The following is a 24,321-nucleotide window of genomic DNA, read 5'->3' as shown; positions in this document are numbered from 1 at the left end:
TTAACCCATGACCCGATTTTATTTTATTTTTTAAAAATTCTATTTCTCATTTCCTCTAATCAAAATGCCCAGTATCTTCTTCTAACTATCTAAAAAGAAAGAAACCCTAGTGGTGCGATGCGAGTCCTCGATTGCAGAGAAAGAAGAGGGTAAAGTACTGGTGAAAAGTTTGAGTACAAAGCTGATGTGAGTTTTGAATCAATCTATGACGTTTTATTGGTCGTGAACCTAAGGATGGTCATGATTTGGATATTCCAAGTTTTGCAAATGAACTTGTTAGAAGAGTAAGAGAAGAGGACATTAAGGACATGTAAGTGATGTAAGATGACGTGTTTGATTTGAATCAATTGATATAATTTGAGTTGTTAAACTTTATTTTTTTGATGTTTTGGAACTTGGTTGTAGGAGTTGTTAAGCTCTTTTTATATTTTTGGACTTATATCTTATATAATTATGTGACTTATATATTTTAAATATGAAGTTGTTCATTGGATTTTGAGTAGTGTTTTATATGATTTTTTTTACATGCATATATATATATATAATTTTGTATATTGACCATAAGTAGTAGAAACTTTACATTTCATGTCTTTTCTATCATTTCATCCAGTTCTACATAGAAACTCGATTTTGACAACATTGATCCCATTGACACCCCATAATGAGCGTAAGGAACTCACTATAGGGGATTATTTTCACCCATGTACAACTTACCATCCTACATGTACGATGGTGATGCAACTCTTCACTGCAATTGTGAATTGACTAATGACTTTGACTCACCATTTTTTCTCTCATCGTTATAGAATATTTTTCCACCTACACAACCCTCTATTTTCTTAAGAAAAGACATTTGTTATTTCATAACTTTCACAAATTGTTACTTTGCCATATTTTAGAGCCACCGTAGCCTACATACACTCCCCATTTTTTAGTCTTCCTGAGATTGCACCTAGGACTCTCCAAGAGATTTGGTTTATACACAGCCTCATTGAATACTCACACATTGAGATATTCAATACCTTAAAGGGTACATATGTGGCTCTTATTCCATTACAACTTAATTATTTATGTCAAATCTTATAAAATTTAACAAATATAAAAATTTAATATATTTAAAAAGTATATAACGTTAAATTAAATATATGAATTATCACACAATTTTAAATTAATATAACATTTTATGAATATAATCTATGTCATAGAAGTTTTTAATCAAATATAAAATTTAAAAATAAATAGTAGCTGCCCGCTTGGCGAGCAGGAAGTAAGAGAAAGCTTGTTGTTTATCAAAAAAATAAAAAAATAAAGCCTACCTTCGTTCATATAGCCTTGGGCCTGATTGAGGCTGTCGCCCAGATAACACATCCAGGCCCAGGAACAATTGGGAATTGTGAGATGAACAAGCTTGGGTGCACAAATTTTATTAATAACCGACCCGGTTAAGATATTGGGTTACTGAATCATTAGATCATGGGTACAATTAATAGATCATCGATTGAATCACATGACTAGAGTTAGTACATAAAAACTTATAATACATGTAAAAATTGTTATACTCGACTGCATGCAAGCATATATAATTTTTGTAGGGATAAAAAAAATCATATATAATAATCACATATAATATATTATAAAAGAAATAAAAAACAAAAAAAATTCAAGTATCATGTAACCATATATAATTTTTCTACTAATTATCATCAACTAACCATATTTAATAATTATAAAGTATTTATCAACAATTCTTCCCATAAAAATGGAATCGTAAAGAATTAATATATCACCTTCTCTTAATTTAATTTATTATTTCACAAATTACTTCAATTTGTAAATTGAAATTTAATGTCACTATAGAAAAATATGCTACGAACAAACAAAAATAAAAAGAGTAAATACTCTTTTTGGTCTTCAGCAAATTTTACGATACCCACTTTAGTTCCTAGCAAATAAAAAGGCTATTTGTGGTCCTTAAGAAATTTAAAATGAATCCATTTAGTTGAAATCGTGGTTCTTCACAAATTCAAGAAAGATCCACATTAATCCCTCAAAAGGACTAAAATGAATTCATTTTAAATTTCTTAAAGACCACGAATAACTTTTTTATTTGCTAGGAAATAAAGTGGGTATCGTGAAATTTGTCGAGGACCGAATAGATATTTATTTATTTTTTATTATTATAAAAATTGCATGAGTGGCTGATTTTCATGACTGATGTGACCGGTTTTGTCCCGTTTCAATACGTGGCCGTCGCTGAGTTCTTGATCGACCCGCGGGTCAACACAAATTTTTATGACGTACGCTCTTCTGTTTATTAACGTATTCAGTGACGCCTTTTGGTACGGGTTCATTGTATATTTGTAGTCTTGCTTCTCTTTCCTGTCAACAACTCAGCCTCAAAGGTCATAGAACTGTAACTACTCACTATCTTTCTCTGCACTCAGTGACTCATCATCAGCATATCTTAGCTGCCATGTCAAGTGCTCAGTGTTTTGAGAACCCACCCAACCTGAACTCAGGTATCCATGGAGCAGGGACTGTCCTTGAACTTGGAGGACTTAAATCCTATCTCACTGGATCTCATGATTCCAAATTGGCACTCATCCTTATTTCTGATGTATTTGGTAAAGTAAAACAACCCATCACCAATTTCTTATCTTTGCACCCGTGTTACATTAATCTTATGTTAACTGTGTCGTTTACATTATTCAACTATGCGAAAAATATTTATCCTTTAAAATGACATAACTTATATCTTTTTACTCTCAACTTTAACTCCTTTAAAATAAGATACAGTTTTCCTTCAACTATGTTATATATGTTTGCTCTCAAATTCAACACAACTCTGAATATGGGCTTTTACTGAAACCATAAAAAAAGGAATAAGAAAGACTAACTAATAAAGCATGTTTTAATTCACAACCTGTTCTGCTTATGAGTGGTGTGTGTTCCACCACTATCTGCATTAATTTTATAAAAACTTCACTCATGCTTTTTAGATCAAGGAAAGAGCAGGTCTTTCAAGATTGAGTGAAAAACATCATGTCTAGAAGAAAATTGCAACATAAGTCTAATTCTAAGTTTTTTTGGAAAATTTTCAGGGTATGAAGCACCAAATCTAAGGTAAATGTAATTTTCACTACCATGGCCCCTTTGTGCGTTACATAAATATAAATATTGAACCCCTTGTGCCTATGCACCCACAAGTTGACCAATTGCTTGAGGAAGATGGAATGTCTTGATATTAGTCTTTTGACCTTGCAATCTGCTGTAAAATTAACAAAAATTGAAGCTTCTACTTATTTTATTGCAAGGAATGATCAATTTTATGTAACAAGCTCCCAAAGTTAGCTATCATAGTATTATTAGGCTTCAATCCTTCATTACTGAATCAGATTTACTTCCTGTGAGATTATTTACAATAGCTTTGACATTCACTCACTGTAAAGGAAACTTGCGGACAAAGTAGCAGCAGCTGGATTCTTGGTTGTTGTTCCTGATCTTCTGTATGGCGACCTCTTTGAAATGGATAATCCTCAATTCGATCGAGTTGCATGGATGAATGCTCATGGACCGGTTAGTTTCCTGCTCATAGATGCAGTTTTGTTTTTTCTATATCTGATTTCCTAATTCATATCCTAGCATTCAGCCAGGTCACTTGTTGGTTTGCATAAGATTTTAATATTACAATATGTTTGTATATTTTCCTTATAGGATAAGGCGTGTGAAGACACCAAACCTCTAATTGCTGCTCTAAAGAGTAAAGGTGTTAGAGCCATAGGGGCTGCAGGTTTCTGCTGGGGAGGTGACTCAATTTTTTGCTTATTCAACTTCTTTATCAATAAACAAAAGGGAAAAAATAAATCCCTGTAATAAGGGATGTGGAATGGTTTGACTTGTTTGCTTTGTTCCAGGGATGGTGGTTCTTAAATTGGCAATTTCCAGTGACATTCAGGCTGCTGTTATTCTGCATCCTGGTCCAATCACAGTGAATGAAATTAATGGTAAACTTGTGCTTTTAAGTTTTCTGGTTAAACAAATGATTATAGAGATTGTTGACAAACTTAACTTAGTTTTTCTTCAGAGGTCAAGGTTCCTATTGCTATATTGGGAGCTGAAATTGACAATCATTTTCCACCAGAAAAGTTGAAACAAGTTGAAGAGATGTTGTCTGTAAGAACAGAGGTGAGAAATTCTGGGGGAATCCTTTGTTGATTCTCCTGATTAGATTTCCTTTGCAAAATCTATTTCTTCAAAATTTGACCCCAAAACACAATTTCCAATTTTTTAATTGAGCAGCTACAATGAGGTTTTAGGATTTATTACAGTTAGAAATAGTCCAGCAAAATTGAAGCATCAGTGTCCTTCAATATTTAAGCAATAAAAAACTGTTTTGAATGCAAATAAATTCCGTCTTCCCTATAAGAGTAGTGTCATCACATTCTCCAATTTCTATTAACTACCTTAGTCAAAATATCAATATGTGCACTTTTGACTCCAAATTGTTTTTTTGTCAGTTTGAAAGCTTTGTGAAGCTATACCCTGGTGTTGCTCATGGATGGACTGTGCGATACAATGTTGATGATGAAGCAGCTGTTAAGAGTGCAGAAGAGGCCCATCAGGACATGTTGAATTGGTTTATCAAGCATGTCAAGTGAAGATTGTTTTCACCACCAGAAGATGCCTCCTGTTATTGAAATCAAGTTGAAAGACAATCTAGTTTTTATTGAGTTATGGTTAATGCATAAGTCTTGGATTAAACGGCATTTCTTGACCGTGGCTTGTAAGTTCACTCTTAGTCTTTGATGTTCGATATATTAAAGGGAGTAAGTAGTATTAGCTACAGATAGTTTCAAGAATAAAATATCCCAAAGAATATTCAGTACCGTATATAGTGTTTTTAGCAGTGAGACGAGAAGAAAGTCCAAATTCTCATAGTGTATTTACTAATAATTTTCCTTCAAAAATCTTTATTAAGACCAAAAATATTATCCATCCTCCAATTCAAATATGATAATCTAGCAACTTCCAGTACATCTTCATTCTATTTAGAATTCTCATGAAAAGTGAACAGTACATGTACATAAGGCAAGCAAAATCCCGGTGAAAGCTCTCATTTCTTGAGATTAGCTCAAACCTGGCATCAATCGCCACTTTTTAAACCAGAATACAGCACAGAAGCTGAAAACAAACCACAATAAAATTTAAAAGTTGGGCATAATGTGGGAAAAACTCATTGCAACTCAACACCATGTTAATAAACAAGGAAAAGCCTCTCAGCTGTTCTTTCTTGAGACAACTACCTTCCTCAGAAAAGATTCCTTCAACACACATAAGCGACAAGCCTCGCAGCAACTGGAGGTGGAACTGTAGGCCATGCATAAGGGAAGCTACAAAATAAAGAGAGTATCTGTGATCATCACAAAAGGATGGAGTAAATAGATATTACCTCTCTAAAAAAAAAAGTTATTCACATGATAAACTCTTGTATATCTCCATTAAATACCAAATTACATAATCCAGATGTATCTGGTGGGATAAGGCGTGGTTGCTTAAGTAGTAAAAAGAAATAGCAGAATAGTGGTTCAAATACAAGAGTAATACTTTTACAAAGCAATGCTATTTTCATAGTATTCATATGTAAATTCTACAATACTAATTTAGTTAAAAAATAATACTAATAAAAAATTCTACAATACTAAAACTGAACTGATACATGCAGAACTCTCAACGGTTGTAACAGAACAATTTAAAAAAGTTTGCACATACACAAAAATCTCTGCAAGTATGCCAAAATCAGCCAAGTTCCAATTAGACATTCTGCCTATGCATGCATGCGTGCATTACGTGTCGCATATTTTCACACAAGCACTTAGCATTAACTGTCACCCATGAATCCAATTCAATGCTCTCAAACTATATTTCCTTCCATTCCTAGCAGCAGGTCCCACTCTGCCACATAGCAAGGCTCTTCGCCTCACGCGGACAGCACGTGACCATCATCACCACTCCCTCCAACGCCAAAAACCTTGTCAAATCCAACCACAACTTTAACATCCACACCGTTGACTTCTCCTTCTGGCTGCTATCTTTGATGATGAATAGACTTGTTGGTCAGAATCAGATTGCCCCAATTTCCATTCTTCAATGTTCTTGTTGGTCAAGTACTTGAGTGTCTGATGACATGGCCATGGTCATTGGTGCTTCCAGCAAGATTGTGACCACACTGTTTCTTATTTCTCTCTTCATATCAGATTCATGAATTTTTCTTACATGTACATGAGAAAATTCACGAATTAAGTCAGAACACTAATTCTACTAAAATTTTAACAAATGAGGCGGTTGCCAAAGTATTGGGACCAAAACACTTAATAGTATTGCATTTGGACCCACCACATACCATTTAATAGTTTAGGCTCTATTTTCTCAAATATGAATTCAGTTGAAAATTCTCAATTAAGAGAGGAAGTTATTACTTTGAAGACCAAGCTAGCAGCTTCTGAACAGAATGTCAAGACATTACAAATAATAATGCTTGTGTATATACAAATAAGGATGGACAAATTCCTCCTGAGTTGGATGCTTTGTTAAGTATTGTCTCCGTTCCAATAGTAATGATTTTATATATTTATTTTTAATATTGAACTTAGTTATTACTTTTTAAGCGAAATTAAGTGTCTTATTCTTTTAAGCATGCTAAAATGGTGCAATGCCTTTCGTAGGATGAAGGGAGTGAAGAAGGTATTCCAACACCATACAAAAGCTCTTCATTAGATAGTAATTATCCTTAACTTGGGTTTTGAGACTTTTTTTTGCCAAATTTTTGGTTTTGTAATTAGAGTTAACATCAAATTGAGTGATGGATGCATCAGTTGAGACTATTGTGGATTGTGGAATTTTAAGATAGATTTATTTTACTTGATGGAATTTTTATTTGAGATGATAAAGCTCTGGCTGATTTATTATAGTTTCACATGATTTTGGCACTTTGCAACCTCGTTATTTTGAGATGATAAACCTTATACTTTTCTAATGTGTACCGTTGAGGCATACTCATAATATGAATGTATTTCTGCCCTTCACAAGGTAAAAGATTTTTCTCTAAGGAGTGTTTGGTATGGGATTTTTGATTGGAATGATGGGTAAGTGAGTTTGGTAATAATTTTTTACAATGTTTGGTATGAAGATATGTAAGAAATTCCTAGATAAAAAATATCCTAAGCATTTGAGTTTTTCACTAAGGACTGGATAAAAAAAATCCTTCTTTACATATGGTATTTATTTTTTCTGTTGATTTCAGATTGTGATTATGTTATTCTTCGTACGCATTTCTGTATAAATATTCAACAACTGCATGGTGTTACCTCCTTGTGTCAGTATGTTGGTAGAATACTCTTTTGATTAGTTTCAGAGAGCAAGGTGTTACCTCCTTGATTAGTTTTTGCCTTCTTAGTATTTGACAATGTAATATATCACTCATCACATGTAAAAACCGCAGCTCATGATGGAAATCAAAGTTTTTGTTTGTTGCAGTGGTGTTATAAATGATGTCTTATTTTCATAAATAACTTTTCCAACCTACAGAGATGGACCAAGTACTAAAATGAATGTTTCATACGTACAAAATTCAAAAAAGATGGATAATTTGGTAAATTCAATTAACATTTTCATCAATATTTTACCATCAACCAAACGTAACATCAGTAAAATTTACCTTACTTTCCCAGTAATATTTTGACCTACCAAACACATTTTTAATATTTTCCCGTGCAAAATATTTTCTTACCATATTCTTAGAAATATTTTTTTTCCGGTAAAAAAAAATTTCTCTTGTATCAAACGCCCCCTGAATTTTTGTTTTGTAGCATGAATGCAAATTCATATATTTATTTTGAATGGTTTTTGAAACCTATTTTAGGAAAGTTTGATGGGAATATATAGTCTTCTAGACTTTGAAAGGCTGTTCCTTGTAAGCAACCTTGTTTTTTCATTTGAGTCTGAAGATTTAAGACACTGAATTATGGCAAGTAATTAAATGAACGACAAAATAGAAAAAAAAAAACAGTAGAAAAAATAAATAAAACGTGAGATGTTCTGTAATACAATTATGACATTGCAAACTTTTAGCAATTTAAATTTGAAAATGTGTAGGTACCAAAAAAAAATAGAAAATGTGTTTTGATGATTTGTGAGTTAAAGTATATCGTTTTATTTTGTAAAAACAGTATATCATTTTTCTATTTGTGATGTGTTATTTAATGTGTTAATTTCTGGACAACTGATACTCAGCAGAGGTGGCAATATGGGTTGAGCTCGATCGCTTAATCCACCAAAATGGGACAGGTTGAATTGAAGTTTTTAGCCCACCAATTCACTTCAACTCGCTTTGCCTAAAAGTGGGTCAAAACGGGTTCAACCCGCCCCGCGTCGGCTTATATTTTTTTTTATTTTTTTTTTACAATTAATTAGTATTTCATTTGTCATTAAGTTTTTATGATATCCAAAAACTTTTTTATCTTAGTACTCCCTAGAAAAATAAAGAATAAAAATTGTATTTATGACAAATGTTATCTATATATGGAGACAGATGAGTTCCTACAGAATGTTTAACTGAATATTAGTATACATTTAAGATTGAGACCAAAAAAATTAAGAGAAGTATGAAATAAAATAAAATAAAATAAGAAAAATTCATAAAATATAATTTATTTTTGAATTTTAATTAATTTTTTAAGTGATGGGTTGGTGGGTTGACCCGCTAACCCAACATAAAACAGGGTGAGTTCATTTTTCAGTTCATATTTAATAGCAGGCCGCCCCGCCCCGTTTTTGGCGGGTTGGTGGCGCGTCGGGACGAGCCAACCCATATTGCCACCCCTAATACTTAGTGGGATCAGTTTCATATTTACTTTTTTTTTTTAGATATTTCAATCGTTTCATCATTTCGTAACTAATCTGATTCGGGGTGGATCCCAAGATTAAGGCTTTAAACCTCTCACAAAGACGATACTAGAGAGGATCAAATGCATACTTTCACTCCACCAGTTTAGGTCACTGGCGCCAAGTGAGCTACCATCATTTGGTAATATTTACTTTTTTTTTTAAGATATTCCAATTGACTCATTGCTTCGCAACTAGTCCTATTCGAGATGAGTACTGGAATTAAGACTTTAAACTCCTAATGACAATACTGGGAAGGATCGAACATATACGCTTATCTCCGCATGCTCAGTTTTATGGCATCAATTGAACTATCATCATTTAGTTCATATTTACTTTTTTTAACTTGTTGGATTTAGTCAAATGTATGGGTCCAAAGACAATGAGAGCTGAAACATGAATTTTAGAGGTGTTTGATAGAGGATATATATTTTTTACTGAGAAAAAAAGATTTTCGGAAATATGGTGAGATTTTTTTTTTCCCAGATAAGATACAAAAAGATATTTGGTAAGTCAAATTTTTTTTTTCTGGAATATTGGGTTAATTTTACTAATGCTATGTTTGGTTGATTGTAAATTATTGATGGGAATCTGAATCGAAATGACAAAATTATCCATCATTTTGAATATTGAATCTCTTGTCAGTCATCAAACATTCATTTTACCCAGACATTTTCATCTCAAAATGTTGTTACGCGTTGTCGGTGGAAAAAAGCAATACCATTTTTTTAGAATGTGTAGTTAAAAAAAATAATGGGAAAAAAATATATTAAAATTATTTTTACTCTTACTTATACCAAATATGGGGGAATTTCGCACCCCACTTTCACAACATTTCAACCAAAAAATTTATACCAAACCACCCGTTTAAAGTAATTTCAAAAGCAATGACACACACTCTTTGGAGGCTCAAAAATGTCATTTGTGGCTGTCATAAATGGCCAAAAATAAGAAACACATTGTGACAGGCATAAAATGCCAAGAAACACTAACAAATTCCGGCGGTAAAATTGAGTTATGCAAGCGGTTACATATAAATAATCTGAACTCGTCCGACGTGAAGTAATAATTGATTGAAATATTTAAAAAAATAAAATAAATACTGGAAAGCATATTGAGACGTATGGCCAGAAATATCTTTGATTGAGGTAATTGACCGCTACAATTTGCATATATAACCTCCTCCGAATGCATCAAATTTTGTAGTGTTGTGTCGCCATTTTATAGCATATTATAAAAGTGGAAGAGTTTCAATGTTTTGTATAAGTTAATATAATAATAAAAAATTTACATCCGGATCATCTTCCGCTCAAGAGATTACAGTTATCTTAAAAAAAATATTTTTTTTCTCTTTTCAATACATACATTATATTCTCTCTCCAATGACGAGTTTTCCCTCTATTTAAAGATTAGGAAACTTAGCAATAGCATCACTACTTCTACTTCCATTCAGTAGACAGACACCACCGAAAATGGAGCAAGTTAATCAACGACCCTTGAAACTATATTTCCTCCCATTCCTAGCAGCAGGTCACGTGATCCCACTCTGCGATATAGCAACGCTCTTCGCCTCACGCGGACAGCACGTGACCATCATCACCACTCCCTCCAACGCTAAAAACATTGTCAAATCCAACGACAACTTCAACATCCACACCGTCGTCTTCCCCTCCGAGCAAGTCGGCCTCCCCGTCGGCGTCGAAAGCATGAGCTCCGTCAACAACTTGGACGACGCCGCAAGAATCACCAAAGCCGCCATGCTGCTCCGTCAACCAGTGGAGCATTTCGTCAACCACAACCCACCGGACTGTATCATCGCCGACTTCTTTCACCCGTGGGTTTACGACCTAGCGAACACCTTGAAAATCCCTAGACTCGTCTTCAACACCTTCAGCCTCTTATCCACCTGCGCCATGAACTCCTTCAATTCTCACCCGGAGCTTCGTTCTGGTTCGGGTTCGTTTGTCTTCACGGATCTTCCCCACGCGATCACCATGAGCGTGAGACCACCGGAGGAGGTCGTCGACTACATTGAACCGTTGCTTGAAATGGAGTTGAAGAGTAGCGGGCTCATCGTGAACAACTTCGTGGAAATGGAGAGTGAGTACGTGGAGCATTACGAGAGAACCACAGGCCACAAGGCTTGGCACCTTGGTCCAGCCTCTCTGGTTCACAAGTCCAATGTAGAGAAAGCCGATAGGGGATACGATAGTGTGGTGAGCGCGCACGAGTGCCTGAGTTGGCTCAACTCTAAGAAACCTAACTCGGTTGTGTATATCTCTTTCGGGAGCTTATGTCGTTTCCCCGATAACCAGCTCCAAGAGATCGCCGCCGGGATCGAAGCTTCCGGCCACCAGTTTATCTGGGTGGTGGCGGAGGAGACAAAGATGGAGTTGCTGCCGGAGAGAGGGATGATACTAAGGGGGTGGGCCCCGCAGTTGGTTATTCTCGACCACCCTGCCGTTGGGGGGTTTCTTACGCACTGCGGGTGGAACTCGGTGCTGGAGGGTGTCAGCGCCGGTGTGCCGATGATAACGTGGCCGGTGCACACTGATCACTTTTACAATGAGAAGCTGATAACTGAGGTGCATCGGATTGGTGTGAGCGTGGGCGCAGAGGAGTGGGGAATCTTGGGTTTTGGGGAGAGGAAGAAGCTTGTGACCAGAGATAAAATAGAGAAAGCTGTGAGGAGGTTGATGGACGGTGGAGATGAAGCTGAAGAGATCAGACGGGGTGCGCGTCGCCTTGCCACCAAGGCTACACAAGCTGTTGCGGAGGGTGGGTCATCGCACAACAATTTAAGGGCACTAATTCATCATCTTAAACATCTTAGAGATATTAAGTCAATTGATTAATTTCATTACACTTGATTTTTAACTTCATACATGTTTGACCATTCAAAACCTTCTCTTATCAAGTCGTGAGTTTATCGCGAGCACTCCATCTAGTTTTTTTTTTTTTTTTTTTTTGAGAAAAAGTTGTTAGATTTATACATAATAAATGCTTTCTTAGGAAGTGACCTTTTTGATTTATGTGTAAATTTTTTTAAAAAAAATAAATATTTTCTACTTAATCTGCTTAACTTTTTGCGCTAGTCTATTGTTTGAAAGTTTGAATCATTTATCCGTCGAAATTTTTTGACGAAAAACAGATTCTGTGAAAAATTCCGTCAATAATTTCAACGGAATTTTTTTCAAGTCGAAAAATTCTGTTAATAATAAAGACATTTCTTGTAGTGTAAAAAGAACTCAAGAAACTTACTTGAATATAAATAGAAATGGATTAGCATGCAAAGTCATTCCGCAGCACATCCAGATAATTAAGTCATGAGATTCATCTATGATAGAATTAGAATGTATACACCCACGAAGCAACCAAATAACAATAACAATAATAAATACAATGGCAAGATTTAAAATTAGTCACAGTCTCATAGAGCTAATCATTCAATTACACCAAACAATTTACTTTCTTATAACGTATTTACTTAGGGCGCTATTACACACAATTCTTTCATAAACAAGAAGTGATAGTGGCTGTGGTAGAAGGGAAAGAAAGGAAATGCCCGTAGAAAGGTCTAAAATCGAATCTTCAAATCAGTGAAAATAAAATAGGAATATATTAGACAAATTAGTTCAATTACTAACGAGTTAAACATAGACTTAAATGGGGGGCGGGGAATTATAGAGGATGTAATTAGTAAGAAAAAAATATAGGAATATAAATGATAAAAGAGAAAACCGTACAGAGTTTATAATTTTTTTAAAAAAATAAAGACAAAAAAATATTCCTAGGATATGGTTTTTTATAGAGGTCGATTAGAGTTATGTCATTATTTTTTTATGATAACGAGATATTATCGCACTTTACAAACATTTACTATAAAAATTTGAAGAATGACTAAAATGAAAAAAAAAAACAAAACAAAACAAAATCACACTTCGTCTGTCAATGTACCATTTTTCATCCTATCCATTAGACATCCTATATAGTTTCATCCATAACAATATGATTATATGAGGATGGATGAATTTATTAAATGATATAATTTTTATTTTATTTAATAATTCTTTTTATAAAAAATACTTTTATCTATACAATCATTAGATTGTAACTATTTATTTATTTTGTATAAATTACCACTATTTATTTCTTTGTGTTCTAAATTGTCTTCATACAGCCAATATAATAGATCAACCTACAAAGACCTAGTAAGGGTCTATTCTCTTTTACACCTCATATTGAGCATATGAAACTCACGGGGATATTTTTTTACCTTTACACAACTCACCATTGTACGTGCAGGATGGTGAGACTTTTTACTACAATTGTGAGGATTTGGCTAATGGTTTTGCCTTATCGCTTACTCTTTCATTATTAGGTAATATTTTCCTACGTGTATAAGTTACTTTCCTCCCGTAGAAAAGACACATGATATTTCATATTTTCATAAATTATTATTCTACCCGATTTTAGAGCCACTGTAACTTACACACACTCCTCATTTTCTCAACCTTCGAGAGATTGCATCTATGATGACCCTGCAAGAGCTTTATCGAAATACTTAATCCCTTGAGGGATGCAAACTTAGTAGTTACTCCATTACAACTTACCTTAATTGTTTATGTCAACACTTATGAAATTTAACAATAATAAAAATTCATTATATTTAAAAAGTGTATAAGGTCAAACTTAATATTCAAAATATCACACAATTTTAAATTGATATAATATTGTATAAATATAATGTATATATAATATACATTTTTAATCTATTCTAAAATTTAAAAATAAAATAGTAGCTTCGTAAGATAAAGCCTGCCTTCGTTCATATAGCTTTGGGCCTAATTGGAGGCGGTGGCCCAGATAACACAGCCAGGAACAATTGGGAACTGTGAGAGTGAGATGAACACAGGCTTCGGTTCAGTGCAAACATAGATTTTTATGACGTATTCAGTGACGGTCTTCAACGTATGGTGACAAGGGTCAATCCTCTTCATGGTTTCATATATTTACAAAGTATGGTAGTCGTGTTTTTCAGAATTCTCAAAAAATTAAATTTTTTAAATTTTTTAATTTTCAAATATTATAGTAAATTAAATATTTTCGTTATATCTTTAAAGGACTTGGAGTTTATCATTTTAAATGATATAAGTTATGTCATTTTAAAATAAAGATAGACACAAAAAATAAAAATTATGGAAAAAAGAAAGTGGGTTGGTTCTTTTAATTTAAATTTATATAAAAAAATTTATTCTGTGTCTATATTTATCTTAAAATGACATAATTTTATTTCATTTTAAAATGGCAGTTTAAAAATCAAAATTCTCGAATAAAAAAATATTTTATTTACCAAACGCTTTTTCTATCTTTAAAAATCAAAATTCTCGAATAAAAAAATATTTTATCTACCAAACGCTCTCTTGTAGCGTTGCTTCTCTTTCCTGTTACTCATCCTCAAAGGTCATAGAAGTGTGACTACTCACTATCTTTCTCTGCAGTCAGTGACTCATCATTAGCATATCTTAGCTGCCATGTCAAGTGCTCAGTGTTTTGAGAACCCACCTAACCTGAACTCAGGTATCCACGGAGCAGGGACTGTCCTTGAACTTGGAGGACTTAAATACTATGTCACTGGACCTCATGATTCCAAATTGGCACTCATCCTTATTTCTGATGTATTTGGTAAAGTAAAACAACCCATCACCAATTTCTTATCTTTGTACTTGTGTTACTTTTATCTTATGTTAACTGTGTCGTTTACATTATTCAACTATATATATATATATATATATATATATGCATGCTTGCTCTCAAATTCAACACAACTCTGAATATGGGCTTTTCCTGAAACCATAAAAAAAGGAATAAGAAAGATAGCTAATAAAGCATGCTTTAAGTCACAACCTGTTATGCTTATGAGTGGTGTGTGTTCCACCACTACCTGCATTAATTTTATAAGAACTTGACTCATGCATGAACTCTGGATCAAGGAAAGTGTAGGTGTTTCAAGTTTGATTGAGAACCGTCATGTTTTGAAGATACTTGCAACATAAATCTAATCGTAAGTTGTTTTGGAAAATTTTCAGGTTATGAATCACCAAATCTAAGGTAAATGAAATTTTCACTACTATGGCTCCTTTGTACGTTATATGAATATAAATATTGAATCCCTTGTGCCTATGCTCTCCATGATAATTGCAAGGGGAATCTGGGAGAGTGGCTGGAGTGAGTAGGACTGTATATTAAGGATTTATAATTTCCTTTTTTTTTTCTCAATTTGACCAATCGCTTGAGGAAGATGGAATCTCTTGATATTAGTATTTGATTTACAATCTGCCATAAAATTAACAAAAGTTGAAGCTTCTCCTTATTTTATTTTAAGCAATGATCATTTTTATGTAACAAGCCCCTCAAGTTAGCTATTATTAGGCTTCAATGCTTCATCACTGAATCAGATTTACTTCCTGTGAGATTATTTGCAATAGCTTTGACATTCACTCACTGTAAAGGAAACTTGCGGACAAAGTAGCTGCAACTGGATTCTTGGTTGTTGTTCCTGATCTTCTGTATAGCGACCCCTTTGATATGGATAATCCTCAATTCGATCGAGTTTCATGGCTAAATGCTCATGGAGCGGTTAGTTTCCTGCTCATAGATTTAGTTTTGTTTTTTTTTTTCTATATCTAATTTCCTAATTCATATCATAGCATTCAGCCTGGTCACTTGTTGGTTTGCATAAGATTTTACTATTACAATATATTTTAAGCAAACATGCTATATATTTTCCTTATAGGATAAGGCGTGTGAAGACACCAAACCTCTAATTGCTGCTCTAAAGAGTAAAGGTGTCACAGCCATAGGGGCTGCAGGTTTCTGCTGGGGAGGTGACTCATTTTTTTGCTTATAAAACTTCATTATCGATTAACGAAAAGAAATAATTAATAAATCCCTGTAATAAGGGATGTGGAATGGTTTAACTTGCTAGCTTTGTTCCAGGGATGGTGGTTCTTAAATTGGCAATTACCCGTGACATTCAGGCCGGAGTTATTCTGCATCCTGCTCCATTCATAGACAATGAAGTTAATGGTAAACTTGTGCTTTTCAGTTTTCTGGTTAAACAAATAATTATAGAGATTGGTGACAAACTTAACTTAGTTTTTCTTCAGAGGTCAAGGTTCCTATTGCTATATTGGGAGCTGAATTTGACATTTATTTTCCACCAGAAAGGTTGAAACAAATTGAAGAGATGTTGTCTGTAAGAGCAGAGGTGAGAAATTTGGGGGAATCCTTTGTTTATTCTCCTGATTAGATTTCCTTTGCAAAAACTAATTTCTTCAAACCTTAACCCCTAAACAAAATTCCGAATTTTTTGATGAAGCAGCTACAATGACCTCCGGAGGTTTTAGGATTTTATTACAGTTAGAAAATAGTCCAGCAGAATTGAAGCATCAGTGTCCTCAATATTTGAACAATAAAAAACTGTTTTGAATGCAAATAAATTCCGTCTTCCCTATAAGAGTAGTGTCATCACATTCTCCAATTTCTATTAACTACCCTAGTCAAAATATCAATATAGGTTCACTTTCGACTCCAAGTTGTTTATGCTTTTTTTATCAGTTTGAAAGCTTTGTGAAGCTATACCCTGGTGTTGGCCATGGATGGACTGTGCGGTACAATGTTGATGATGAAGCAGCTGTTAAGAGTGCAGAAGAGGCCCATCAGGACATGTTGAATTGGTTTATCAAGCATGTCAAGTGAAGATTGTTTTCACCACCAGAAGATGCCTCCTGTTATTGAAATCAAGTTGACAGAAAATCTAGTTTTTATTGAGAGATGGTTAATGCATAAGTCTTGGATTAAACGGCATTTCTTGACCGTGGCTTGTAAGTTCACTCTTTAATTTTTTATGTTCGATATATTAAAGGGAGTAAGTAGTATTAGCTACAGATAGTTTCAAGAATAGAATATCCCGAAGAATAATCAGTACCGTATAGTGTTTCAAGAATGAATATCCCGAAGAATAATCAGTAAGTTTACTCTTGTCTTTATGTTTCGTGCTGTAATGATTAGGTAATAATGTTTAGGTTTGTCCCTTCACCTTAATTTATGTCCTTTTTATTAATATTTCTGTTTTGTTGTATTCGTATTTTGTGTATTAGTTTGATGTTGTGTCGCTATTTTATATCATATTACAAAAGTAGAAGAGTTTCGATGTTTTGTATTGTTAATCTTCCTTTTGATTTGTGTGATCTTGAAACTACATTAAAAATTTAAGGCAACATTCTGAATGAAATTTTATCTATTTATCAATCTATGTAATTGGAATTCTATATATCCTTAAGATTAGGTTTGATAACTATGGGGAATTGTTTCCTCACGTGGCTGAAAACAATTTTCCGCATGCACATCCATAGAAACTTTCACAAGCATTTTTTTTTTTTTTTTAAAGAAAAAGTAGGTCCCATGAATTTTTTTTTTCAGCATAAGATAACAAATTTGTCCTGCATATTATTCTTATACAACCTTATAGCCATTTTATAATCTGTTTCATCCACAAAACACACAGAATTATGCTTGTTAGAGGGGAGAGGAGGAACCAGCTTTCTTGGAATAATTCCATCGACTCAACCGCAAATTGGACACCTAATAATTATGTCTTAGGGTCCGATGGATTTTTTAAAAAAGGACCTTTTATAGGGTTTTTTTTTTTTAAAAAATATTTTTTAAAAAATTCAAAATTATTTTATATTTGAATGTAATATTTAAAGCAAAAAAGTCATTCGTATGTTCAAACAAAAAAAGGGTCATTTTATCAAGGGTTTTATAAAAATTATGTTGTAGAAAAAATAAACTTGTTATGTTATACAAATTCGTTTCCGTGACTTAATTTTTTTTTTTTTGTTTCAAAAAATATGAATCTCATAAAATATTATATTTATAAAAAACTCTTTTTTTCTTGTCGCATGACGCAAATCCCTTTTATCAAACACTAGCAAGGTAATAACATGTTTGGGAGCTCCACGGAAACTGACCGTATAGTGTTCAACAATCATGACACAGTACTCCAAATTCAACTTTTAGGGCAATGTTATTAAAATCGGCTTGTTCATTGACTCGGTCGAGGTACTGGGTTACTGCGTCAATGGTTCAATCAGTGGGTCACTGGTTCAACCGCATGACCCGGTAATTATATATAATTTTATAATTTATATTAAAAAATTATAAACATACTCAAATATCTAAAAAAAATAATTAAAATTTCAAAAATATTTTAATATAAAAAATAATAAATCACATATTATTATCCAATAAAGGATCAAACAAAAATATAATGATCGTGATACGGGGCTTTAGGTTCAAAAAATGACATCCCTAACTATAAATCAAATCAAATTTTTTTACATAGTGCATAATTGAGATAATATTAGCATTGTAAATACATAACTTGTGTAAGTTAATAAGCCAAAAAATATTTAAATATGTTCATTATAATTTATTTTTTTTGAAAAAAAAAATTTAGAATTTTTTTTTGTGACCGGGTCGGGTCACCGGTTAACCGACCGGGTCACTGGGTTTAATAAAAACCGGCCGGGTCGGACCGGGTCACACCGGTTTTGATGCATGGCCGATCCGTTGCTTCAACCGGACCGGTTATATGACCGGTTTACCGGTTCCCGGATCGACTCGGCTGGGTCGGTCCGAGTTTAATAACACTGCTTTAGAGCTTCAATTTTGCTTCCAATTAAAGAATATGAGGTAAATATTTTTGCAGTTACTTTAAATAAGATTATCTACCTTTTATAACTATGTGTTAGTGGTAGTATATAGTTATAACATTAAAGTTGTTTTTTTTATCTCTTCTCTCAGTCACTTTTCAAAACATTATAATTATGTACTATTGATAATACATAGTTATAAAGAATAACTGTAAATAACTTTATCCAGTCTCGCTGTATAAATATTTTTTTCTTTCAAGGAATACATATAACTATATATTCTACGATCTCTGAATTGACAAAAATCATGAAAGAAAAGGAAAACAGCAACAACTTTTTTTTTAATACATTTTACTCATATATGACTCCCCTCCACAGACCAGACTTAACCACCAACAACAACAACAAGAATCCCATAATGATGCCAACAGAACCCTAGCCTAGTGCGAAATCAGAACCATAGCCACTTGTCTGCAATTGCTTTTCTTCCTTCAATGACTACGAGTCTCTCTCTAGTACAAAATTTGTTACTGGTTGAAGCTTCTCTAGTGTGAAATACTCTCTAGTTCTGGTGCAAGCTTCTCTATCGTAACCCTTGGAGCGAAACTCATTTATAATGTGAAACCTATTTCAACAAGCAAGTTATGGGTTAACTTTTGGTTTCTACTTTTGGAAGGAGCTAGAAATTTTAGCTTTTTAGAAAAGAAGGATTTTAATTTATTTTTTTAACTTCTGCTCCCTCTTTTTCAGGTTAGCATCCAAACATCAAACAAATTCTAAAAATGCTTTATTTTATAAAAAAAAAATAACTTTTGAATGGAAAAAAAGCTCATCTAAACAGTCTCTTCCACAGTCGAATTAATAGTCCGGTTATTTTGAGTAAGTCAAAATAATAATAAAAAATTAGTTGAACCCACCATTCATCAAAACTTCAATAAAATCTTATATATAAAAAAAAGTGTGTATCATTCTAAAGGATGTAAATTGTGTCATTTTGTTTACAAAAAAAAAAAATTGTGTCATTTTAAGTGATAGAAAAAGATGGATAAAGGAGGAGAGAGAGTGGACAAAAAATATAAAGGTATGGGTCTCACCTTTTTATTAAAGTAAAATGATATAAGTTGTGTCATTTAAATAGACAAACACTTTTCTTTATATATTTCGTTATTGTTTTATAAATTTCATGTTTATGTGTGGGAACAATTCGTATGATACCATCAAATTCGACTCATCAATTTAAAAACAATTCAACTTTTGGGAATGGTGACTTCCAGTAGGGAATAAAGTCACTATTACAAAATAACAACCATTACCTTTCATTAAATCAAAACTACCTTTCCAGTAAAAAAATAAAATAAAAAAAACAAAACTTACCTAAATTCCAATTTAATTATTTAGTCTACCTGAATCTATTATTTTATGTCATGATTATTTTTAAATTTTAAATACCCTTGGTAAGCAGTTCTTTTTTTGGCAGAATTCTTATTATCACATAATTAATATATGAAAACTTTCATTAAAAAAGGGTAGGCATGTATTAGAGGATAATTTCTCACATATTGAAAAAGTTTGAGGACCTTTTCTTAAATTTAAAATTCTAAATTACGTATAGTTTAAAGTTCATTAGTGTAAATTGAAACTTTCTTTAGTAATTTCAGAGGAAATTCATAATAACATTACTAGTAGTAATAATAATAATATAAAAATCAAGCAAATTACTAGATGAACTGATTCTCAACATGACATCGAGAGCTTTCTCGAGGAAAGAGATTCAATCCTCTTATGCTAATTCCCTTTACTTGTGTATGCGGTCCCAAAAAAATAAAAATAAATAATCAACCTTTGCCAAAGTTTCAACGGCTGTTTGCAGAGGATTTTTTTTTAGATTCTCGGAAAAGTGAGAGTGATAATTCAATTTATTTATATTTGATAGAAGATTTTTGATGAATTTTTTCGGAATGCGATTTTCTCAAGATTTTATTTTGTGTGTAAAATATAAACTAAAATACCATCTGAGAATATCATCCAGAAAATAAAAAATTAGATGCAAAAATTCTAGTAATATTTTAACTTATCAAATAATTTTTTGATAAATAATTTTGAAAAACTCATTTTTTCACTATATTTTCAAAAATCATGATTTTCGGATAAAATAAATTTTCCTAGGCCAAACGCGGATAAGAAAACTGAAAAGTATATGTGAGGAGAATAACTTCAATACATTAAACAATGATTAGTTTCACACCTAAATATGTCGGAAATTTTATTCAAGATCAAAAAACAATTTTTTAGAATGAGTTATCTTCATATACTTAATTTGTGACAATTAGCTAATAAACTAATCATTTTATATGAATTGTTTTTGTGAACTTGAGTTATAAACCCGACACATAAGATTCTTTACATTTAAATTAAGGAAAAAATGTGTATTATTTTAAAGGATGTAAAGTTGTGTCATTTTAAGTGAGAGAAAGAGATAGATAAATGAGGAGAGAGTGGACAAAAAAGTATAAAGATGTGGGTCCCACCTCTTTGTGAGAGTGAAATAATATAAGTTGTGTCATTTAAAAAGACAAACATTTTTCTCTTAAATTAAATATTTTGAATTAATATATAAAAAAAATTGAATTGTGTATAAATGCCCTCAAAAGAATATGTACATGCTTGACTTTATTAATTTTACTTTAATTTTTTTTTTAAAAGTATAATATTCAAAATAATATGCTGAAAATATTTACCAACAATGTATAATTTTGCAAAAGTTGTTAAAACAGATAAATAATTTGAAAAATTGTACCTAATAAATTAGTGGTATGATTGAAAAAAAAAAACCTTGGATTGAACTTTACAAAAGCCCTTTTTAATGTACAATTTTGTTAAAATAATAAAATATCATTGCATATTTAATTCCAGTAAACAACAGACAAGTAATATTTTCACGGAAAAGAAAAAAGAAAAAGAAAGAAATTGAAGATTTTCAAAAAAAAAATTCAAACTAAATGGACATGGGCCATGAAAGAAAGGGCAAAAAGTCCAAGAGAGGAGAAGCTGTTGACGGCCCAAAAACTGATTGCTTCTAAACCCTAAACACACACACGCATGGTCGTTTTAAACGTGTCTTCTCCAACTCATTGCCTTCTTCTCCACCCGCGCCGTTTCCTTAGTTTTCTCTGTTCTCTCTCGGTAAGATCTGCTTTCTATCCAATCGTCGTTTTTTGGTTCCAACTACGATATCTGGTTGTGGGTTATCCTGGATTTGTTTTGCTTTCCTAGTTATCTTACAATTTATGATGCTAAATTGGTGTTATACTCTTTGGGTATTGTATCTTATGCTGTACTAGCAAATTAGAGGATACCCTTTTTAAAAAAAATTTGTCTTTTAGAGGAATTCTTAGCTATTTTGTTTTTTTTTTCTCTCTCTCTCTGTTTTATGATCGTGAGAATACACACACAACTTTAATTATTTGTGGTGTTCAGAATATTGTTGAGTTTGTTCATAAGCTAGTATGACATATAGGTTGTTTAGGGATTAGCAATATGTAAGATAGACTTGCAGCTTCTCTTCAGATTTTCATCCGATGTGTCTCCCACTCCAAGATAAATAATAAGGGAGGATGAATATGGTTGTGTTATTGGACTTTGCAGTTTTAGGCCTTGAAAAATGGAAATTCTTGTTTGTTGTTTGTTTTAGCTTAGCATATGGTTGAAATGCTTGTTTGTTGTTTGTTTGTTTCAGCTTAGCATTTGGTTTGCACAACATTGGTTTATGTCGGTGTGGTTAATTCTTGTGTTATTTGTAACAGTGATAATGGTGAGGGTCAGTGTCTTGAATGATGCTCTCAAGAGCATGTACAATGCTGAGAAGCGGGGGAAGCGCCAGGTCATGATTAGGCCGTCCTCAAAAGTGATTATAAAATTCCTTTTGGTGATGCAGAAACATGGTATTTCCGTATTTCGTGTTTGTCAATCTTTTTTTTGGTTGAATGGTACCTCGATTGATTACAGTTGGCCTTATAGTTATTTAGTTTTTGCCTTGATTTGGTATGCTTATGATTTCTAGGGTACATTGGAGAGTTTGAGTACGTTGATGATCACAGGGCTGGAAAAATTGTGGTTGAATTGAATGGTAGACTGAACAAATGTGGAGTTATTAGTCCCCGGTTCGATGTGGGTGTTAAAGAGGTAGAAGGTTGGACTGCTAGGCTGCTCCCCTCAAGACAGGTCAGCTTAAAAGCCCTGTTTACTTATTTTATATAATTTCGGAGATGTTGTCCTTTGACCTTATTATAAAAGACCTGAAACTAGTTAAAAACATTTCTCCTTGTATTTTCCCAACTTCCTTTGCTACAGATCATCTTCTATTGGCTTAATACTTTATGGAATATGAGAATTTAAATAGCATAATTATTTTAGTTAATAGAGGTCTGAGTTTATGAAAAACTGTCTTGATGATCGAGTCCATATTGCTATCATCAACTTTCTTTTTGTTCAATTTTTTTTACTTAATATGCAAACCACCTATAAAGCATGGATGCTTTAGAAATTATGCTATATATATATATATATATATATCTAACATGTTTCCAGTACCATCAGAGTTGGGTACTTAGGGGTGCATCTTAGATTTAGATCCAGCTGAAGGCAGAATTTTGTGTGTGTCTCTCTCTCTCTGCTTGTGTGTAGGTGTTTTTTTTTTCCCTGCAAATTTTCCAAACCCAACTTGTTTTTCCTCTATAGTTTTGTAATTTTCTCTTTTCATGTTTCCGTCTCAAATTTATCTATAATGTAATAACCGCTTGCCATAGATTTGTGCTCTACAATTTTCTGGTATACTGTTTCTTCTGTTTTGGACTCTACTTGTATGATTTGACGTGCTTTGCCTGTATCCCATAATTTTTAATCATACGGGTACCGATATAGTCTTTGTACAAATGGTTTCTATTGTTGCCCTGACCTTTGATTGGGAAAATATGCAGTTTGGGTATATTGTGCTGACCACCTCTGCTGGCATCATGGATCATGAAGAGGCTAGGAGAAAGAATGTTGGTGGCAAAGTGCTGGGTTTCTTCTATTAGTCTAGTTTTCCTTTAAAAATTTTGCACTTGTTTCAGTTTTTGAGACTTACGGGTTGTAATGAACGAAGTGCTTGTCCCGTAGTATTATTATCAAGTATAGCGTAGCAGGATCTGTTTATTTTATGTTATTTGTTTTGTTTGCAAAAACAATTTGTTTCCGATAAATTTATCTGATTTCTTCGTCAATATTTTTCCTTTACCAAAATGTATTGGCTGATTGGATTTAACGGGTAAGGCTTGATGAGAAAGGGCATTAGCTATGGTTGAATTGGTATGGACCGTATGGTCCAATGAGGTATGATATTGCATTGATTGAATTGAATTCTCACCTTTAATGTTTTTTTCTTACTTCAAATAGCCTGTCTTATAATTTTTTTTCAAAATTTATTATAATAAATCAAGGGAAAAGTGTTTGTCATTTTAAATGAAAGAAAGTTATATCATTTTAAGAGAGATACAGACACAGAAAATTTGAATTTTAAATTAAAAAAAAATCACCCATTTTTTTTCTCCCATGATTTTTGTTTATCTTTTTTCTAAAATGACATAACTTATGTCATTTAAATTGACAAACACCAAACTTATAA

The 24,321-nt window shown here is 32.8% G+C and overlaps 4 protein-coding genes across 4 annotated transcripts; all 4 read left to right on the top strand.

Moving 5' to 3' along the window:
- Positions 1-2,374: 2,374 nt before the first annotated feature.
- On the top strand, positions 2,375-4,890 carry LOC133293339 (endo-1,3;1,4-beta-D-glucanase-like). The gene is made up of 7 exons (XM_061491887.1): positions 2,375-2,624; positions 3,102-3,123; positions 3,450-3,576; positions 3,715-3,805; positions 3,915-4,004; positions 4,085-4,185; positions 4,518-4,890. The coding sequence occupies exons 1-7, from the start codon at positions 2,474-2,476 to the stop codon at positions 4,656-4,658; spliced, it is 723 nt and encodes a 240-aa protein (XP_061347871.1). The 5' UTR covers positions 2,375-2,473; the 3' UTR covers positions 4,659-4,890.
- A 5,522-nt stretch (positions 4,891-10,412) lies between these two features.
- Positions 10,413-11,795, top strand: LOC133293382 (UDP-glucose flavonoid 3-O-glucosyltransferase 7-like). The gene has a single exon (XM_061491954.1). It carries the CDS (start codon positions 10,413-10,415, stop codon positions 11,793-11,795), a length of 1,383 nt encoding a protein of 460 aa, XP_061347938.1.
- A 2,546-nt stretch (positions 11,796-14,341) lies between these two features.
- Positions 14,342-17,067, top strand: LOC133293361 (endo-1,3;1,4-beta-D-glucanase-like). Its single transcript, XM_061491924.1, has 7 exons — positions 14,342-14,625; positions 15,030-15,051; positions 15,453-15,579; positions 15,737-15,827; positions 15,940-16,029; positions 16,110-16,210; positions 16,561-17,067. Exons 1-7 carry the CDS (start codon positions 14,475-14,477, stop codon positions 16,699-16,701), a joined length of 723 nt encoding a protein of 240 aa, XP_061347908.1. The 5' UTR covers positions 14,342-14,474; the 3' UTR covers positions 16,702-17,067.
- A 4,694-nt stretch (positions 17,068-21,761) lies between these two features.
- LOC133293349 (small ribosomal subunit protein uS8z/uS8w-like) lies at positions 21,762-23,939 on the top strand. The gene is made up of 4 exons (XM_061491904.1): positions 21,762-21,842; positions 22,463-22,600; positions 22,720-22,880; positions 23,636-23,939. Exons 2-4 carry the CDS (start codon positions 22,468-22,470, stop codon positions 23,732-23,734), a joined length of 393 nt encoding a protein of 130 aa, XP_061347888.1. The 5' UTR covers positions 21,762-21,842; positions 22,463-22,467; the 3' UTR covers positions 23,735-23,939.
- Positions 23,940-24,321: the final 382 nt, after the last annotated feature.

Source organism: Gastrolobium bilobum, unplaced genomic scaffold (genome assembly GCF_033153095.1).
Source record: "Gastrolobium bilobum isolate Gb01-03AN ecotype WA unplaced genomic scaffold, APGP_CSIRO_Gbil_v1 utg3209, whole genome shotgun sequence".
Classification (NCBI taxonomy): domain Eukaryota; kingdom Viridiplantae; phylum Streptophyta; class Magnoliopsida; order Fabales; family Fabaceae; genus Gastrolobium; species Gastrolobium bilobum.
Note: the sequence above shows the minus strand (reverse complement) of the source record. Positions and strands in the feature narration are given on the sequence as shown.

What these genes read in the sequence shown, in the direction of transcription:
- LOC133293339 (XM_061491887.1), top strand. Translation starts at nt 2,474, where the DNA reads ATGTCAAGTGCTCAGTGTTTTGAGAACCCACCCAACCTGAACTCAGGT. An exon ending in TGCAGGTTTCTGCTGGGGAG is followed by an intron (nt 3,806 to 3,914) that starts GTGACTCAATTT and finishes GCTTTGTTCCAG; the next exon opens with GGATGGTGGTTCTTAAATTG. An exon ending in TGTTGTCTGTAAGAACAGAG is followed by an intron (nt 4,186 to 4,517) that starts GTGAGAAATTCT and finishes TTTTTTTGTCAG; the next exon opens with TTTGAAAGCTTTGTGAAGCT.
- LOC133293382 (XM_061491954.1), top strand. Translation starts at nt 10,413, where the DNA reads ATGGAGCAAGTTAATCAACGACCCTTGAAACTATATTTCCTCCCATTC.
- LOC133293361 (XM_061491924.1), top strand. Translation starts at nt 14,475, where the DNA reads ATGTCAAGTGCTCAGTGTTTTGAGAACCCACCTAACCTGAACTCAGGT. An exon ending in CCTTATTTCTGATGTATTTG is followed by an intron (nt 14,626 to 15,029) that starts GTAAAGTAAAAC and finishes GAAAATTTTCAG; the next exon opens with GTTATGAATCACCAAATCTA. An exon ending in GGCTAAATGCTCATGGAGCG is followed by an intron (nt 15,580 to 15,736) that starts GTTAGTTTCCTG and finishes TTTTCCTTATAG; the next exon opens with GATAAGGCGTGTGAAGACAC.
- LOC133293349 (XM_061491904.1), top strand. Translation starts at nt 22,468, where the DNA reads ATGGTGAGGGTCAGTGTCTTGAATGATGCTCTCAAGAGCATGTACAAT. An exon ending in TTTGGTGATGCAGAAACATG is followed by an intron (nt 22,601 to 22,719) that starts GTATTTCCGTAT and finishes TATGATTTCTAG; the next exon opens with GGTACATTGGAGAGTTTGAG. An exon ending in GGCTGCTCCCCTCAAGACAG is followed by an intron (nt 22,881 to 23,635) that starts GTCAGCTTAAAA and finishes GAAAATATGCAG; the next exon opens with TTTGGGTATATTGTGCTGAC.